The 19822-nt window shown below is 43.8% G+C and overlaps 2 protein-coding genes across 4 annotated transcripts in view; one reads left to right on the plus strand and one right to left on the minus strand.

The window, feature by feature from the left end:
• Positions 1–19822, minus strand: part of SLC35F2 (solute carrier family 35 member F2) — a 40511-nt gene that overhangs the window by 4407 nt on the left and 16282 nt on the right. For 2 of the 3 annotated variants that reach the window (XM_074943411.1, XM_074943422.1), the window contains exons 4-7: positions 15342–15501; positions 12186–12342; positions 11207–11259; positions 9862–10016 (exon numbers count right to left, since the gene is read on the minus strand). In XM_074943411.1, the coding sequence (XP_074799512.1) occupies positions 9862–10016; positions 11207–11259; positions 12186–12342; positions 15342–15501 (525 nt within the window). Of the gene's footprint in view, positions 1–8163; positions 8292–9861; positions 10017–11206; positions 11260–12185; positions 12343–15341; positions 15502–19822 lie in introns of those variants that run through there. The other variant, XM_074943417.1, reaches the window with a different exon arrangement.
• Positions 4759–6450, plus strand: LOC141987788 (uncharacterized). The gene is made up of 2 exons (XM_074953547.1): positions 4759–5341; positions 5930–6450. The coding sequence occupies exons 1-2, from the start codon at positions 4759–4761 to the stop codon at positions 6448–6450; spliced, it is 1104 nt and encodes a 367-aa protein (XP_074809648.1).

A 19822-nucleotide genomic window follows, 5' to 3' on the forward strand; every position in this document is an offset into this window, starting at 1 on the left:
TTTCTTAGGCCATGTACAAAATTAAGTCAACCTAACTTATGTCAGCATACAGCCACCACAGTAATTTCTTCACTTGTGCGTGCCTACACTTTGCTCGTGTCAGCAGTGCGCGTTCTCAACAGGACTGCTTGTATCACTTGTGCTGTCAATGTGGAGCATTGTGGGACGGCTTCTGAAAGCCAGTAAAGGTCGACCTAAATAGCAGTGTCTACATTGACACAACATCAACCTAACTACATTGACCTTAGCTCTATGCCTCTCATGGCGGTGGAGTTATTAAATAGGCATAGCAGGGTGGTTATGTCAGCGGGAGTGACATTTAAGTTTAGACACTTCCATAGTTAGGTCGTCATAAGATGCTTTGCATCGATCTAACTCTGTAGTGTAGACCAGGCCCTAGAGGCAGCTGGGCATGGTGCTGTTGTCCCTACATTCTCCCAAACCTTTCTGCCTCCCCAGCCTTCTCCGTTTTCCTTCCTTTATAACTGGGCTTGTTTTCCTTATTGGTCCAGGCTGTGGTGCATGCCTCCATGACTGGCAGTCCCAGCACCTGTGTGGTCAGCCTGGTCACCTATAAGCCAGGAAGTCTGTCCTCCCACTTCTGCCTATGCTCGGTATGGGGTTTGCACCACAGACACAAAACCATTTTAGATGCAGGCGACTCAACTTTTTAGAGATGAGTAATTAGGAAAATTAAATTTGGATTTTCTGATACATAAGTTACTCTAACCACTAGAGCATGTGCTAGAGAATAAGGTATGTATCTTAGACACCAAGGCAGAGATACTTTTCCTGAAATAATAGAATAAAGGCTAAATCCTGGCTCTGAGTACAGGGGCGCGCAAGGAGGAGGCGGCTCCATCATAGTCCAGGCATTGTGGCTGGAGCCATTCGCCGCGTGTGTAAATCTCAATGCCTGCACAGATAGCACAGCATTAGTTACCTAGACGGATGGCTCTGGAAGTTGGGAGGAGGGCACTAAAGCAGCACCTGTCAAAAGCTACAGCCAGCATTCCTCCAGCACAGTCCTACTAGCTCTGTGGGGAGAGGTGTAAGGCCAGGGCTACGCTCCCACCCTGCTTACACAAATGCCCCCTGAAGCGTTGCATGCTAAGACGACTGCTGGCTGGCCTCCATCACTTATGCTCCGAAGACCAATCTGAATCTGTGTAGACAACGGCAGTCTTTACAGTGACGGTGATGGGAATCAGATTGGGCCCTAATAACAGAAGCAGCCACACCACGTTTGCTTCCTGCACTGGGGCAGGAAAGGGTCTCCCATCCTCCTTCCCCCTACAGACTCATAGGCAGAGACATGTAATTTAACCCTTCTGGTGCACAGCAAGCGGATGGTCTTGTGGTGAAGGCACTGAACTGGGTTCAATTTCTAGCTCTGTCACAGACTTTCCTGTGTGACATTGGGCAACTTACTTCACTTCTCTGGCCTTCAGATTCTCTAGCTGTAAAATGATGATCAAAATCCTTCCTGACCTCGCAGGGATGGTGTGGGGCTAAATGTTTGGGAGAGTGCTCGGATACGATGGGGATGAGGCCAGATAAGAATGGGGGTTGGGATTAAAGTAGATAGAAGTGCTGCTCAGTAATCCAATGTCACTAGAACTCATTTGGGTTGAACTCACTAAATTCGGGGGTGTGGAGAAATGTGTGGCACTGACAGCAGCCCCTTCCCTTTGGAACGGAAACAGAAAGGGGGTTATTCCTCAGGCACAAAGTAAGCCATTGTTCCATTCTTTGACACCTTTTGCCTTGGCAGTTCCACAGCTCCAGTGTGTTTTATGCCTCACACTGCTGAAGAAATAAACTCTCGCATAGTTTTGCTTGCCCTCCTCTTGCTGCTTTGAGAGGAGAGATTTTGTTTCCCCTTCCACCAGGACGCCCTCAGCATGTCTTTTAGGCTACTATATGTGGAACAGGGCTGAGTTCAGAGGACTAAAAGCCCCATTTTAATTAGTGCCCCATGTACCGTATCTGAAAAACCAATATTCAAGAACAAGTATTTATTTATTTTACTCAGTCAGGCTTTATTGCACCAATTTAAAGCAGCATAGAAACTAATTTTCGTTAAATCTGTACAACTTGTGTATGTAGACAAGGCACCATCCAATACCAAATCTAAAGTCTACTCTCAATGTGATTGGTAATCCGATAACTCCACCTAGTGTCCAGATTTGCAATAGACTCTTTCCTAAAAGTTTACACAACAGAAGCATGTTCAGAAAATATTTGTGGCAAGCAAACTCTCTGTTCAGTCTTTGGAGAGCTCCTGGGGTTTTGGTTTGTTTGATATTTGCCATTGTATTTCAGATCTCAGCTGCAGCTGCATGTAAGACAATGACAGAAGTGATGTTCCCACGGGGTGAAAATGTAATTCTGAAAGGGAGGGTTGGCCACATGAAGGCCCCCTGTGGGCCTGATCCTGTAAGGGACCAGGTATCCTAATTCCCATCAATTCCAGTGGTAGGCAAGGGCTCACACCACCACACAGGAATAGGAATGGGATCTTCCCCCACCTCAGATACTGTTCTGTGATGAGCTTATTCCAAGTGGCAACAATGAAGAAGGTTTCAGACTTGTGACACAAGTACTCCTTTTCTTTTTGCGAATACAGACTAACACGGCTGCTACTCTGAAACCTGTCATTATGCAAGGCACTGAATTTAGCCGTATGGAGTAAAATTTTAAATTTGTTAGTCTCTAAGGTGCCACAAGTACTCCTTTTCTTTTTAATAATGAAGAAGGTTAACAAAACCATCATGTACTAGAAGACCACAGCCAAGAACCCCTGGGGTTAGCAGAAATCAGAAAAGTAGAGCAGAATAAAGGCACTCTGTGGCATAAAGCTAAGATGAAGACAGAGATACTCTAACTTCACCTGCAACAGCCTCTGAGGGGGCTTATATGGAATATCTTTTGGTGACAAGAGAAAAACTGTTCTTCTTCAGTAAGAGTTGAGTGGTTCCTTGCATTTTTTATCATATATTCAATCCCCTATACCTTTATAATCCATGAAACACCCTTCCTGGTGTCTTTGTGCAACAGCAAAGGAAATATAACATAACTTTGCTGCTGTTAAATATGCAAAAATTGTGCTTCCTGGTGTGTAGTTACCTAGTTCTCCCCTTAGACCGGCTTGTAACTGTAGGTACTGCATTAGTATTGCTCCATTCTCTCACTGCCTCCCCGTGGCTGTTTTAAATTACTTATGGAAGCTCTCTGATTGTGGAGTTGTCATTCTCCAGACAATTTCATTCCTTGATCATTCATAGTGTGATCCAGAGTTCATTACTGCTCCTTTCGCCCAGGAAAAATGTATGATGGTTTCAAACACCACTCACTCCACCTTGCTTTGTGAAGACACTAGCAAAGAATTAATTTAACCTTCAATAAATTAGTCTTGCCATCTCCTCCACTTCCCATCGTGGCCTTCACTCTAATTTCTATATGTGCCTGAAATTCTCTTCTAACTTACCCCCAATGCCTTCTGAAATCCCCTCTTCTTTTTTTTTTTCTTTTTTTTAGCCAACATTGGCTGGTACCAGATGCTTCAGAAAGAGATGTAAGAAACTCTGCAGTGGGCAATTATGGGACAATCTGCCTCTAGGGAAAGCTTCCTCCCAACCCCCAACAGTAAGAAGTTGTCTTAAAAAAGCGTCATGCTTCAGGGTTTATATATGTCCCTTCCAAAATTCTTGATTATCTTTTAAAAATATTTACTATTAGCTCTATAAATGTCTAATCCCTTCTTGAATTACACCATTAGCTGTTTGGTGCCAAGACACATCATTGATAGGTGACTTAGAAATGGATGCAGTAACTGAGCTGCCTGTTACAATGCACAGTGCAGACATTTTCAGTCTCTCGTATTTACTTAATTTTTAAAATGAACACTGTTGAGTAGGTTAGATCCAAAATTTATTAATGCTCAAAACTGTTGTAATCTGGTGGGGAACGTCAATTGCTACATATCTCTTCGAAAGGAAACTCTAGCCGTTGTGTGTGCCTGACACTGCAATATTTCTGTTCTTATGCTTCAGAACTAAAATAAATGGTCCTTCACCTTTACAACCAAATCTGACATAAAAGCTTCTGATTTCTGTATGGCTGAGGGCAAGTGACCTTGTAGAGTAATACAGCTAAGCCTCTTAAGCAAAGTTCTCAAGCTTCTCACTAAGCTTTTCCATCTACTGAGAAGGTCAATGATTAAAAAGGTGATAGTGAGCTCGGAATGACTCTGGGTGCAAAGGATTAGCTAGAGTGGAAGGTTGTTTTTAATAGGACCACACGGCTACAACAGAATGCTAAAGAAACAAATCTTACAGAAGCAGTTCCACAGACTGTCCTAGTCAGAGTGTAGAACAGATACATTTGTGTTCAGAACTCAGCCCTGGTCTACACTAGGACTTTAGGTCGAATTTAGCAGCATTAAATCGATGTAAACCTGCACCCGTCCACACGATGAAGCCCTTTATTTCGACTTAAAGGTCTCTTAAAATCGATTTCCTTACTCCACCCCTGACAAGTGGATTAGCGCTTAAATCGGCCTTGCCGAGTCGAATTTGGGGTACTGTGGACACAATTCGACGGTATTGGCCTCCGGGAGCTATCCCAGGGTGCTCCATTTTGACCGCTCTGGACAGCACTCTCAACTCAGATGCACTGGCCAGGTAGACAGGAAAAGAACCGCGAACTTTTGAATCTCATTTCCTGTTTGGCCAGCGTGGCAAGCTGCAGGTGACCATGCAGAGCTCATCAGCAGAGGTGACCATGATGGAGTCTCAGAATCGCAAAAGAGCTCCAGCATGGACCGAACGGGAGGTGCGGGATCTGATCGCTGTATGGGGAGAGGAATCCGTGCTATCAGAACTCCGTTCCAGTTTTCGAAATGCCAAAACCTTTGTCAAAATCTCCCAGGGCATGAAGGACAGAGGCCATAACAGGGACCCGAAGCAGTGCCGCGTGAAACTGAAGGAGCTGAGGCAAGCCTACCAGAAAACCAGAGAGGCGAACGGCCACTCCGGGTCAGAGCCCCAAACATGCCGCTTCTATGATGAGCTGCATGCCATTTTAGGGGGTTCAGCCACCACTACCCCAGCCGTGTTGTTTGACTCCTTCAATGGAGATGGAGGCAATACGGAAGCAGGTTTTGGGGACGAAGAAGATGATGATGATGACGAGGTTGTAGATAGCTCACAGCAAGCAAGCGGAGAAACCGGTTTTCCCGACAGCCAGGAACTGTTTCTCACCCTGGACCTGGAGCCACTACCCCCTGAACCCACCCAAGGCTGCCTCCTGGACCCAGCAGGCGGAGAAGGGACCTCCGGTGAGTGTACCTTTTAAAATACTATACATGGTTTAAAAGCAAGCATGTGAAAGGATTACTTTGCCCTGGCATTCGCGGCTCTCCTGGATATACTCCCAAAGCCTTTGCAAAAGGTTTCTGGGGAGGGCAGACTTATTGCGTCCTTCATGGTAGGACACTTTACCACTCCAGGCCAGTAACACGTACTCGGGAATCATTGTACAACAAAGCATTGCAGTGTATGTTTGCTGGCGTTCAAGCAACATCCGTTCTTTATCTCTCTGTGTTATCCTCAGGAGAGTGAGATATAATCCATGGTCACCTGGTTGAAATAGGGTGCTTTTCTTCAGGGGACACTCAGAGGAGCCCATTCCTGCTGGGCTGTTTGCCTGCGGCTGAACAGAAATGTTCCCCGCTTTTAGCCACAGGGAGGGGGGAGGGTTGAGGGGGTAGCCACGCGGTGGGGGGAGGCAAAATGCGACCTTGTAACGAAAGCATATGTGCTATGTATGTAATGTTAACAGCAAGGTTTACCCTGAAAGAGTGTAGCCAGTGTTTTATAAAATGTGTCTTTTTAAATACCGCTGTCCCTTTTTTTTTCTCCACCAGCTGCATGTGTTTCAATGATCACAGGATCTTCTCCTTCCCAGAGGCTAGTGAAGATTAGAAAGAAAAAAAAACGCACTCGAGATGAAATGTTCTCCGAGCTCATGCTGTCCTCCCACACTGACAGAGCACAGACGAATGCGTGGAGGCAAATAATGTCAGACTGCAGGAAAGCACAAAATGACCAGGAGGAGAGGTGGCGGGCTGAAGAGAGTAAGTGGCAGGCTGAAGAGAGGGCTGAAGTTCGAATGTGGCGGCAGCGTGATGAGAGGAGGCAGGATTCAATGCTGAGGCTGCTGGAGGACCAAACCAGTATGCTCCAGTGTATGGTTGAGCTGCAGCAAAGGCAGCTGGAGCACAGACTGCCACTACAGCCCCTGTGTAACCAACCGCCCTCCTCCCCAAGTTCCATAGCCTCCACACCCAGACGCCCAAGAACGCGGTGGGGGGGCCTCCGGCCAACCAGCCACTCCACCACAGAGGATTGCCCAAAAAAAAGAAGGCTGGCATTCAATAAATTTTAAAGTTGTAAACTTTTAAAGTGCTGTGTGGCATTTTCCTTCCCTCCTCCACCACCCCTCCTGGGCTACCTTGGTAGTCATCCCCCTATTTGTGTGATGAATGAATAAAGAATGCATGAATGTGAAGCAACAATGACTTTATTGCCTCTGCAAGCGGTGATCGAAGGGAGGAGGAGAGGGTGGTTAGCTTACAGGGAAGTAGAGTGAACCAAGGGGCGGGGGGTTTCATCAAGGAGAAACAAACAGAACTTTCACACCGTAGCCTGGCCAGTCATGAAACTGGTTTTCAAAGCCTCTCTGATGCGTACCGCGCCCTCCTGTGCTCTTCTAACCGCCCTGGTGTCTGGCTGCGCGTAACCAGCAGCCAGGCGATTTGCCTCAACCTCCCACCCCGCCATAAATGTCTCCCCCTTACTCTCACAGATATTGTGGAGCACACAGCAAGCAGTAATAACAGTGGGAATATTGGTTTCGCTGAGGTCTAAGCGAGTCAGTAAACTGCGCCAGCGCGCCTTTAAACGTCCAAATGCACATTCTACCACCATTCTGCACTTGCTCAGCCTGTAGTTGAACAGCTCCTGACTACTGTCCAGGCTGCCTGTGTACGGCTTCATGAGCCATGGCATTAAGGGGTAGGCTGGGTCCCCAAGGATACATATAGGCATTTCAACATCACCAACAGTTATTTTCTGGTCTGGGAATAAAGTCCCTTCTTGAAGCTTTTGAAACAGACCAGAGTTCCTGAAGACGCGAGCGTCATGTACCTTTCCCGGCCATCCCACGTTGATGTTGGTGAAACGTCCCTTGTGATCCACCAGAGCTTGCAGCACTATTGAAAAGTACCCCTTGCGGTTTATGTACTCGCCGGCTTGGTGCTCCGGTGCCAAGATAGGGATATGGGTTCCGTCTATGGCCCCACCACAGTTAGGGAATCCCATTGCAGCAAAGCCATCCACTATGACCTGCACATTTCCCAGGGTCACTACCCTTGATATCAGCAGATCTTTGATTGCGTGGGCTACTTGCATCACAGCAGCCCCAACAGTAGATTTGCCCACTCCAAATTGATTCCCAACTGACCGGTAGCTGTCTGGCGTTGCAAGCTTCCACAGGGCTATCGCCACTCGCTTCTCAACTGTGAGGTCTGCTCTCATCTTGGTATTCATGCGCTTCAGGGCAGGGGAAAGCAAGTCACAAAGTTCCATGAAAGTGCCCTTACGCATGCGAAAGTTTCGCAGCCGCTGGGAATCATCCCAGACCTGCAACACTATGCGGTCCCACCAGTCTGTGCTTGTTTCCCGAGCCCAGAATCGGCGTTCCACAGCATGAACCTGCCCCATTAGCACCATGATGCATGCATTGGCAGGGCCCATGCTTTCAGAGAAATCTGTGTCCATGTCCTGATCACTCACGTGACCGCGCTGACGTCGCCTCCTCGCCCGGTAGCGCTTTGCCAGGTTCTGGTGCTGCATATACTGCTGGATAATGCATGTGGTGTTTAATGTGCTCCTAATTGCCAAAGTGAGCTGAGCGGACTCCATGCTTGCCTTGGTATGGCGTCCGCACAGAAAAAAGGCGCGGAATGACTGTCTGCCGTTGCTCTGACGGAGGGAGGGGCGACTGACGACACGGCTTACAGGGTTGGCTTCAGGGGGCTAAAATCCACAAAGGGGGTGGCTTTACATCAAGGAGTAGTTCAGGCAGGACTTCACGGAGGGTTCCAATAAGAAATGGTGCACCTAAGTTATTGTTCTTATTGGAACAAGGAGGTTAGCCTGGCCTCTGATTGATACATGGCTAGATTTACCTCGCTGCACCTTCTCTGTGAGTGACTGCAGTGTGACCTAGACAGGGGAGGAGGCAAATGAGTACAAAACAAATCTGGTCTATTTCTTGTTTTGATCCACTCCATCTATCTTTTACATCTTTGGCTGGCAGCAGACGGTGCAGAAGGACTGCAAGCCATCCACATCTCATGGCTGCTCGGCAGAAGATGGTACAGTACGACTGCTAGCCATCCTCATCTCTTGCCTGCCTGGCAGAAGATGGTGCAATATGACTGCTAGCCATCCTCATCTCTTGCCTGCCCGGCAGAAGATGGTACAATACGATTGCTAGCCATCCTCATCTCTTGCCTGCCCGGCAGAAGATGGTACAATACGACTGCTAGCAATCCGTATTGCCTGCCTGATCACCATTAGACGGTTCAATAGGACTGACTGCAGGACTAAAGAGAATGACCTGGTCAAGTCACCAAAAATTTAGTCCCTGCGCCCATGTCTGCCCAGGCGCTCCCAGCCGACGTGGCCAGGAGCACCTCGGACATGACGAGGACGGCTATCAGTCATACTGCACCGTCTGCTGCCACAAGGCAATGGGTTGCTGCTACTGTGTAGCAATGCCGTACCGCGTCTGCCAGCACCCAGGAGACATACGGTGACGGTTACCTGAGCGGGCTCCATGCTTGCAGTGGTATGGCGTCCGCACAGGTAACTCAGGAAAAAAGGCGCGAAACAATTGTCTGCCCTTGCTTTCACGGAGGGAGGGAGGGAGGGAAGGGGGGACTGACGATATGTACCCAGAACCACCCGCGACAATGTTTCAGCCCCATCAGGCATTGGGATCTCAACCCAGAATTCCAATGGGCAGCGGAGACTGCGGGAACTGTGGGATAGCTACCCACAGTGCAACGCTCCGGAAGTCGACTCTAGCCTCGGTACTGTGGAAGCACTCCGCCGAGTTAATGCACTTAATGCACTTCTGTGGGGACACACACACTCGAATATATAAAACCGATTTCTAAAAAACCGACTTCTATAAATTCGACCTTATTCCGTAGTGTAGACATACCCTCAGTGTCTTGAGTTCTGTTCAGAGATATAACTGCATAGGCTTGATTCTTCTCTCACAGATGTCTCTAATAACTGACTAAACATGCAGAAAACATTTACTTTTCACATCAGCCCAAGCCATAGCTTCAGATGTAGACACGCTTGAACTTTTGATGAACTTTGGATCTGAACTTTTTAACTGGCCTGTGAGGGCTGACCAGATCTGAACACTCCCAAATTTTGGGTGATTCAAAATATGGATTAAGAAAAGAATTCTGGGACTAGAATGAATCACTAATTTATTTACAGTTTCTTGTGCTGATTGCAAGACTTTCTGAAGGTTTTGCAATGGTCTTTAGCACCCTAATCCAGAAAGTGTAAAATGAATTTTAAATCACCATCTACCTAACAGTGCAGTATTATCTAATTAAACTTGAGTCTTCTGATTAACTTTTTCATTTCAATGATAAATGAATGATGTAATCTGCACAAACTCACAGCTGCAAATAGCTGTTAGAGACAGTTAAAATGGTTATACTTTGGAATGAAACTTAACTGAAACCACGATTGGATGTTTGCTTACCTTATAGCCAAACAGGAACAGTCCAAAGAAAAGACTGTAGAGATCAGCTGTCAGAATGCCCAAGTTGACAGAAGTAGCGCTAGTAACTTTAATCACTACTGGCATGAAGCTGTACAGCCCAAACATACAGAAGGCAAAAGCCACGAATAGTAACACTGAAAAACAAGACAACAATTTACACTAAAAGGGATGAATAACAAGAGAGCAAAAAAGGCTGAAGTTCTTCAGACACTGTAAACCTTTGCACATTTTATCAGGTGCTACAGTCATATAAATAATAAATGTTAATCAGACTGGGTACAAGCAAATTCTTTACCCACAACTCTCTTGTATGGCAAAAGCAAGCAAGAAAGAAAATTACAGTAACAAGGGAAGTCTTGTACAGATTCAGACGCGGTGTGGATGAATGGCAGGGAGGAGGTACTGAATTTCTATACAGAAATCCCTTGATCACAGGGAGATGAAGGAGGGGGCCTGTCACATCAAAAAAAGGAATAATCCCGTTCCTTCATTCTTCATTGGATAATACTAGAGCTGGTCAGAGAAACTTTGATGGAACCATATTCCAGCTAATATGTAATTCCATCTAAATCAAAACACTTCATGAAATCACGTCATTTTTGCTGGAGTTTAATTTCAGAAGAAATCAGAAAAACTGCAACAGGTTGAAACATCCCATTTTGACCCTTTCAAAGGAAAACTTTTCAAATTTTCATTTTGAAATGACATTTCATTTCCATTTTTTAAATGTTGTCTCATATGATACAAAAGAAAAACGTTGGAATTGAAATGAAACATTTTGATTGACCCAAAATGAATTCTATTTTGGAACTTTCCTTTGCAGACAATCTCAAGATTTTTGGTTTTCGCTCAGATTTGAAACAAAGCCAAATTTTGAAATCTTGATCTTTTGCAAAACTGAATTTCTGTCCTCCAATCAGCTCTAGTTAAGACTACCTTTGCCTAGAGGGGACACCAGCATCTGCCTGAAATATTCTGGCTGAAACAAACCCAGTCAAGAAAACAATGATGTTGGTGGCATGAATAAAATATTATGAAATAGCAACCAATTCCATAACTTCTGTCTTGATTGGGTCTTCTGTCCTTTGACGGTCAATGTGGTTCAGTTCCTGGACCTACTTGGCTTTTGGGGTCCAAAACCTGTAAAGCTTATCTCTTTGCTACCCAGAGTCTGCACAGAGTACAGCTCTTCTTTAAACACAGTATGAATGTTGCTTGTTTTATGTCGACAAATGAAATAAAGGCAAATGAAGATATCACAGCTCTGATAAATTCATTTTTCTGAGGTTTTTTAATTTATACATTCATTTTAATGTATACATACCAATTTTCCAGTTCCACTGAATGTGAGCTATGTCCGTGTGTTCCACAATGGCTCTACATAAGAAAAGACATGCCACAGTGAAAATTACTTTGCATTGTTTTCACTGTGTATTCAGTGACTTAGAAATGGATGGATTTAATCAAATGATGGATTTAATTACAAGCATGTATAAGAAATGTTTTGACTTTCTGTCTCTCTTATAATAAGGAAACAATACATAAGAGTTAAATAAAAGGGCTCTTGCCTTTCACGGGTTCACTTGCTATTTAACATACCAGCTGAGAAAATGATTAACTGTGATGCTGAGAGGTGAGGAACATAAAATTAGTTAGTCTGCCTTGTTTGCCTGCTCTCTCCGTCTCCATGTTTGTTTGTAATAGTAAATGTTGCCTCATTTTTAAATTCAAGCTTAAACATCACAAATACCCCTCTTTAATCATTCCTTTTTTTTTTAAATAAATTTTAACACTGATTTTTTAGTCACTTTTTAGAAAATCACAGAAGTCATTCTGCCAGGGAGTAACTTCTGCAGGTTCCCACTGGAAAAACCTTTACAGAAATGCAACCCTGTGAGTAATCTTTCCTCACATGAGTGGTCCCATGAAGGTCAATGAGACTATTCACACAAGTACATACTATGGCCCAGATCCTCAGAGGTATTTAGGTACCACACTGCCACTGAAATCAATGGAGTTTGGCACCTAAATGCCTTTGAGGATCAGGGCCCACACTCAGAGAGGTTTGCAGGATTGGGCTTCAAGGGTGCTACATGAAGCAGCTGCATGTATGACCTAGGCAGAAGATGTAAAAAGGAAATGAAATGCATGCTGCAGCTCAACAAAAAGGACCCCAAATGCCTAGGTAAATGCAGACTTAACAATGAATTAATTTAAAAACAATAGCACCATTTGGTGGTACACAAAGAAATCATTCTGCAGTGTTCTTAATTAGGGTTAAAGTAAATATATTAGATCCTTACAGCTGTAGACCGCTGATAATAGTCCCAAACAAGCCCACCATTCCTAGAAACTCCACTCTGCTCAGATTTTTCACAATGTACTCCTCACTCACATTAGAAATGGCATAGAAAGAAGCACCCAGCAGAACTAAGACATCGCCAATCACCACGTCACTTCCTGTACAGAAATATTAATCCACAAAAAGGGAAATACTGTAAACACTTTTTAGCTTTTTTTTTTTTTTTTTTTAAATAAACAAGTTTATTTCTAATGTCTCCACCTTTCAGGATAGGGAGAGGGGAATGTTTCTGTCCTGCTTGTGACCTATCACTTGCAAACCAAAGGCTGACAATGCCAAAGGCTCCAGCCGCCCTTGCAAAGTTTGGGGTCAGCTGAGCTTTTGGTTTTTATTTTAAAGGTTAAAACACACTTTAACTCACCAGCTATTTTATATTAAGGTCCAGTTCTATCTAGTTCTGCTAGGGTTAAGCACTGTGTGGGAATTCCAGCAGAATCCAGAAGAATCCTAACTTTCAGACCATTGATTCAGTTCTTCTGCATTAAGGGCCTGATTCAGCTCCCACTAAAGTCAATTTATTGATTTCAGGGGGAGCTGAATTAGGCTCCAAGTCTACAAAAGCTCTTAAATGGGTGCTACAAGTCTGTGATTGCATGATATGGGCTAAAATAAGCCTTTTATACTATACTAATGGAATTCCCTGTAACGCCAACAGTCTTCAGGTAATGTCTTATGCATCAGTTCAATAGCCAGATCGTTGCTCTCATTAAAGTCCTTGATTTGATTTAAAACCTCTTCCCCAAGCAGTTTGATAATCATTCTTTAGGAAACATGACTGGGAGCTGGGGGAAGGACTGAGAGAGTCACTTCTTGCAAGAAGTATAGCTATGGGCTTGTCTACACTTACATTTTATAGCGCTCTAACTTGCTGGCTCACGGGTGTGAAAAATACCGCCCCCCCCCGAGCGCAGCAAGTCTGAGCGTTTTAAAGCACTAGTGTAGACAAACTCTGAGTATTGGGAGCCGCGGTCCCAGCGCTCGGAGCTAATCCCTTGGTGCAGGTGGATTACCAGGAGCGCTGGGAGAGCTGTCTCCCAGCACTCCCGCGTGACCACACTCACACTTCAAAGCGCTGCTGCGGGAGCGCTCCCGCGGCAGCGGTTTTAAGTTTCCAGTGTAGCCATGCCCTATGTTGTATCTATGATGGATGAATCATGACAAATCTAGATATCTCAGGGAAGGAAGATTTTCCCTTTGGACTCTATTCTGTCATAGATTCTAAGGCTAGAAGAGAACATTGTGATCATCTAGTTTCACCTCCTGTACAACAAAGGCCATAGAACTTTCCCAAAATAATTCCTAGAGCAGATCTTTTAGAAAAACATCTAAACTTGATTTTAAAATTGTCAGTGATGAAGAATCCACCACGACCCTTGATAATTGTTCCATTGGTTAATTACTCTCACCGTTAAAATTTTACACCTTATTTGCAGCCTGAATTTGTCTAGCTTTAGCTTCCAGCCATTGGATTGTGTTATACCTTTCTCTGCTAGATTGAAGAGCCCATTATCAAACATTAGTCATGCTTACTAATGTCAAGCAGCACTACGACTACGCCTTCACTACAAAAAAGATGTCTTTTTACATCGAGATAGCTATCACACTCACTGTAAAATCCTGGTGGAGACAAGGCACGAGGCAGTTTTACCTACATGTAGCTAGTCGAGGTCAAACTACACCTCCCACCTGAGGTTTACCTTGACTCGTTTCTGCTAGGATTTACACTGAGATAGCTAAAAGCTGTGTAGTGTAGACAAAGCCTAAGTCATATGAAAAGACCCACTGACGTCAATGAGACTGGTTGTGTAAGTAGGTGCTATTCAGTGTATTTAACAGATGCATATCTGGGCCCACTATACGTTTTTTAATTGGACTAAAGACATGTTGATACATTAGCTCTAGACAAAGAGTACTCATCCACACTCTCTTTGGTTTGCAACAGTACTAATTACTTGAAGTTATAATTAACTCCAGAATCTAAAGGACAAGGTTTTATTTGAGGAGAGGTTAAAAGACATAAACATACACATAGGCCACAGTAATCAGCTGCACCCAATAAGTGCTGTACACAGCAGGGTTGCCAACAGTCCCTTATTACAAGGGACCTCCCTTATTTTTTCATCTCTGTACAACAAGATTGGGACTTGCTGAGTGCTGCAAAAAGCAGCAAGAAATACCCCTGGCGAAGGTAGATAAGTACTGCTTATTATTAATAATGATCATTATTAATGATATCAGAAGGAGGGGTGGGGCAGGGGTACGAAGAAAATGGTCCCTTATTCTTGAAATACAATGTTGACAACCCTAGGTAATGGGCAAGCTGCAAAGGAGCTCTCTGTGGCTCCCTAATGCTGGAGCTGGCTTGAGATTGTTTTGGCCCCAGCATAGTTTAGAGCAGCCCTAATGCTGCTCTAACCGATGCCCAGTTGGCCGTTGGCCTCAAGGGGCCAGCCTTCCTGGCCACACATCCTCCATCCCCAGCATGCCCGACACCGGCTTCTATGCCACGCAGGGATTCCCTTATGCAAGCAGTATCTCCAGCTGCAGAGAGCTGCTAGCCTTCTGGCCCCTTCATGCCTTTGGAGTGGTAAGATAGGATAGGAGCAGGTCTTAGTGAACTTGGGCCTAGATCCTCAAAGGTATTTAGGTGCCTAACTCCCAATGAAATCAATGGGAGTTAGGCACCTAAATACCTTTGAGAATCTTGGCCTCGTTCTTTGAGGCAGTAGCATTAACCCAGGTCTGCAGGCAAACGGATACCACCATCCCCATAAGTCTGAATACAAGCCCTCAAATACTGTCTTTGGGGACGAGGAGCTACTACACTTCAATAAAGGAACCAAAAGTGGGAGTGTTGTTCTCCAGGACAAGTAGAAGGGCATCCTGTAACATATGGCTCCACCCCCATGTCTGCAGTCTGAAAAGACAGAAGTCCTAGAGTTTGGAAGGGCATTAACCTGAAATAGAGGGTGTCACCCTGGAATAGAGCCAAACCCATTCACCATGAGTTTTCTCTTCTTTTGTCTCCCCTTTGAAAGTAAGAATGTCATGAAACCCATGTTTCCACACTCTGCCCAGATGATAACCAATTCCTTACCTTCACTGTTCTGCCTCCCAGCTAATATGTCTGCACCAACCATAGTTCCCACACCCAACAGGCAGACAGCAACAGCTATGAAATGGATGAGTCTGTATCTTGCGCGCAGAATGAACCATGATAGAGCCATCAACACAGGGATCCCAAAGCAGTCCAGCAGCTACGTGTACATAGAAACAGTTTTTAATTAGAAACCTGCCAAAAAAAATCTTGACTTCACCATCCAGAGGGCAAACACGGACTTTATACTCCACCAGAGTACATCAGGAGTAAGCCTATGCAAGTCAATGAAGTTACACCAGTGTAAAGCCAGTTTAGGTCAGAAGGGAATCAGGCCCACAATTTTGCCATCAAAGCCATTATGTGACTTAGGCAGGTGTGGATGCTACTGAGTTGAAAGTCTCTCGTATCTGTAAACTAAGTGTACTATATTCATGATGGGTCTGCTCACCTCCGCTATCATGAGGAGTGAGAGCGTTGAAAGTGTTGCTGCTAAACTCAAGTTCCTCCAGGAGCCACTGAACTACTAGAAAGAGGATTTTTGTTTGGATTTCATTTTTTCCTCTTTTTATGTGGTTTTATTTTGCCACACTAAAGTGGCTAAATCTGGTCATGCTCATCTGGGGTTTTTTCTTTTTCCCCTTTTCTACTTTGGAATCAGAACTACGGGCTAGATTCTGATCCCAGTTACACCAGTGAAAATCTGAAGTAAATGAGGTAAAAAGAATGGAGTTATTGCAGCTTTGTCCCATTCTGACTGAGACCAAAATCTGGCCCTGCATTTTTAAAACGGGTTCTGCCGAAAAAACTATGTTTTGTTTAATTTAGTGCTACTGAAAGGAAAGGTGTAAAGAATTTTTGAGGGGAACAGTTATCCCATAGCCAGTTTCCAAAGCCTCCTGTTTCTTCCAGAAAACATCTACAATACAGCAATGCATTATCAGTCCAAAACGCTGTAGTATACTCAAAACTGAAAATTGGGTTGCAGCATAAAACAGATTGAATGTAACAGAAAATTAAATAACACAAGGAACATTGTCCCAATTGTATTAGTCATTTTTTATATTTAATTCAGTAAAAACAAAAACCACCTTTCCTGTTGGAATTTGCCAGAAACTGATGTGGACTTTCTAGTCTGCCTTAATGGATGCCATAGAAAGTGAGGGTCACGGGACTATAGCCGAATTCAGGTCCAACTTCCCACAGAGCCCTGAACATTGTGCTTCAAATCACTGAAACTTACCAGAACTAAAACATAGGTATTAAAAACTGATCTCCTGAAGTCACATCCAAACATAAGTGCCAAATCAATGGGAAGTCTCACATAAGTACCATGATCAAGATTTAGCCCTCCGTACTTAATGTTCACTGTTACTTTTTGCCTTTCTAAATACACCATTTCAGTGTTTTATTCTGCACTCCTGTTACTGAAGTGTGATTACCACTTAGAAAAGCAAGGCTGCAAAATGACTTTTGTTTATAACCCCATGTTTTCACTTCTCATAACTATACAGAGTATTTCAACTAAAATCAAGACAGCAGAAAGAGGAATTGTCACAGGTTAAATTTTAATTGGGCTTCATAAATCACATGCTCCATCTAATCCTGCTATCAGTTTTTTCTCTGTTCCCTGGATTCTCTCCAGTTTGCCCTATTTGAGAAGCACACAGATGTACAGGGACCTACCAAGGCTGTATTATGAGAACATGTTCCGACATGTATTACCAAACATTCCAATGTAGCATTTGCTTTATCGTAAGAATGAAAACATTTATACTTCCTCTGGCACCACTGAATTCTGTGGTTTTATCTAGTGTTAAACTAAAGGTGTCATTTATCTGCTGGAACAGCAATGCACATTGTTCTAATTTCACAGCTCGGTTACTCCATTGCCTGTAATTAAAGGCTAGGTTGAGAGTTTACTTTCAGCCCTATGTAGGGAGGTGTTTAACCCCAGGAGGCGCTCCAGAAAGGAATGGTGACTCTGAGTCCTGATCTGCACCTAAAACAGGTCAACCTATCTGTGTCACTCAGTGGTGTAAAAATACACACCCCTGAGCGATGTAGCTAAGCTGACCTAGGCCCAGGTACAGACACCACTAGGTTGATGGAAGAATTCTTCTGTTGACCTAGCTACCCGCTCTCGAGGGAAAAACCCCTTTTGTCACTGTAGCAAATGTCTACACTACAACCCTGCCGCAGCACCGGAGCTGCACCACTGTAGCACCTGCAGTATAGACATAGCCTGAGATGTCCCTCTGCATCACAGTTTCCCTTGAGCTCATATTTTTGGGTGGGTGAAGGGAATTTGTTACAACAGCTGACTTCTACTTTCCATATATTCCCCCTTGACATCCAGCCAGTGACATGTAAGAGAGCTTTACCATTGCTCTATCTACTCTCTGCCCCCCCTCCAATCCACTTGCTCAGAGAAATGAGCATCAGACACCAAGTTCCATCTCTTCCCCCCCATTATGCACAGACTCACAAGGCCTGCTCAGCCATACAGGCCCTACAGCCTTATGTCCAGTTACTCCCCTGTGTATCTGCTTAGGGATAAATCACAACTAAGCTCTAAGGTGGCTGTCTCCTAGAATGAAGCACTTAAAAGTGACCTGCAAAGGATTTTTTAAAACTGTGTTTGTCCCCTTTTTGGTTCTCAATGATGGATAAAGTCAAAAGGGTTGTGGGGAGAGTATTTAAAGATGTTTGTTTTCTGCTTTCTTTCTTTCTTTTTTTTAGCCTTTAGAAATGTCAGGAATGTAAAATCTTGTCTTCCCTGATTTTTCTGAAAGACCAGATATTAGGGAATCTATCTGAGATTGCTGAATCTTTAACAAAGCCTCCTCTGCGTGAAATGATAGGCATTGACATCAAATAGGTTTTACCAAAAAGAAGCAAAAGCAAAGCTGTCTAGAAATGTCCCTTTCACTGTTAATAGACAAACACGGTCACCATTTCACTAGTTTTCTAATCATTATACAGTCCTCCAGCCCAGACCGAAAAAAATCATTTTTAAAATAAAAAATTTAATAGATTTCTTAGCCCAGAAGGGACCATGGGATGATCTATTCTGACCTCCATAGAATTTTAGCCAGTGATTCCAACATCTAGCCCAATACCTCCAATAACTTGTGGTTGAGCTAGAACACATCTTTTAGAAAGAGTTCCAGTCTTGATTTAAACATCCAAAGGATGGGTAATTTTTCTTGGTAATGTTTCAGTGGTTAATCACCCTCAGTTAAAAAAAAAATCTTATTTCCAGTTTGAATTTTTCCACCTTCAACTGGATCTTGTTATGTCTTTTTCTACTAGATTACAGAGTCCTCTACTATAAGATATCATCTTCTAGCACCATAATCGGAGAAGGGCAAAGCAGCTGAAGTATAGCAGTGAATCTGGCCAACTGATGTCACTGGGATTACTTATAAGAATCAGGGTTCGTACTATAGCACTCTAAGACACCTATGGGGAAGTAGGCAATTGACATTTGGAGTTATTGCTACTAGCACCTCAGCAAACTCTCTGTTGCTGTTCAATTCTGCCCTCCTTTTTTATCGGGAGGAAAAAAATGACCCTCCAATTTGATTTACCAGATGTTCTGTCTCAGCCCAGTTTTGGCCACACTTTATACTGAGGTTTCATTTATAAACAGCTAATAGATGTTTTAATAAACGGTTAGTCAATTATTACAGATTTAGAGATCCCAACAGGTCAATAGGTTGCTTATAACCATTATAACACCTTCAACTAATGTGCTTATAAACATCTATAATAGATAATACTCTTGTCTATAACATGTTGATAACATCTATAATTATTCAGAAACCATTTATAAATGGGCCCTTAATATAAAGCGATCTTTCTTTCAATATTGCATATTTTGTGCTGTGAAGTATATGGTCAAACAACTTGTTTCCGTTATCAGCTCAGCTAGACGATGGCATGAAATTAAAATATGTCCTTGTTACAATTCTAATTTCCACTGGCATTGTCTGAACTGTAGCAGGATAAACCATTGCATATGTGCATCAAAATCCTTTTTTCTTTATCTACCAGGAAATAGTAGTTGCCATCTCAATGTTATCGCTGTAAAAATCTACAAGACCTTTCCTTGGCAGTACAAACATCTGCTAAACTAAAGAAAATAGTTTTGCTTTTCCATTGTTGAAAGCATGTGGAAGTTTCCCACTGAGTGGAAGTTTCCCACTGAGAAGAATCATGAGGCTGATCTCAAGCTCCATTGATTCACTGATGCACAGAGGATCCTGAACTTGCTTTAAGGGGGCAGCCCGCTGGGCCATTTTGCCAAGTAGCCTGTCTCCAGCAGTGACCAGGGCCTTGGGGAAATTCAGCACCAGAGATAGGGCTAAACGTTATGGCTCGGGCCTCTCTCTGTATTTTAAACACCTCTTTCTCCCTGTCTGGCTCATTCACTGTCATATTCCCAGATGCAGGCCAGACCAGTGAGGGGCTGTGTC

This window comes from Natator depressus, chromosome 1, assembly GCF_965152275.1.
Source record: "Natator depressus isolate rNatDep1 chromosome 1, rNatDep2.hap1, whole genome shotgun sequence".
In the NCBI taxonomy this organism is placed as follows: Eukaryota; Metazoa; Chordata; order Testudines; family Cheloniidae; genus Natator; species Natator depressus.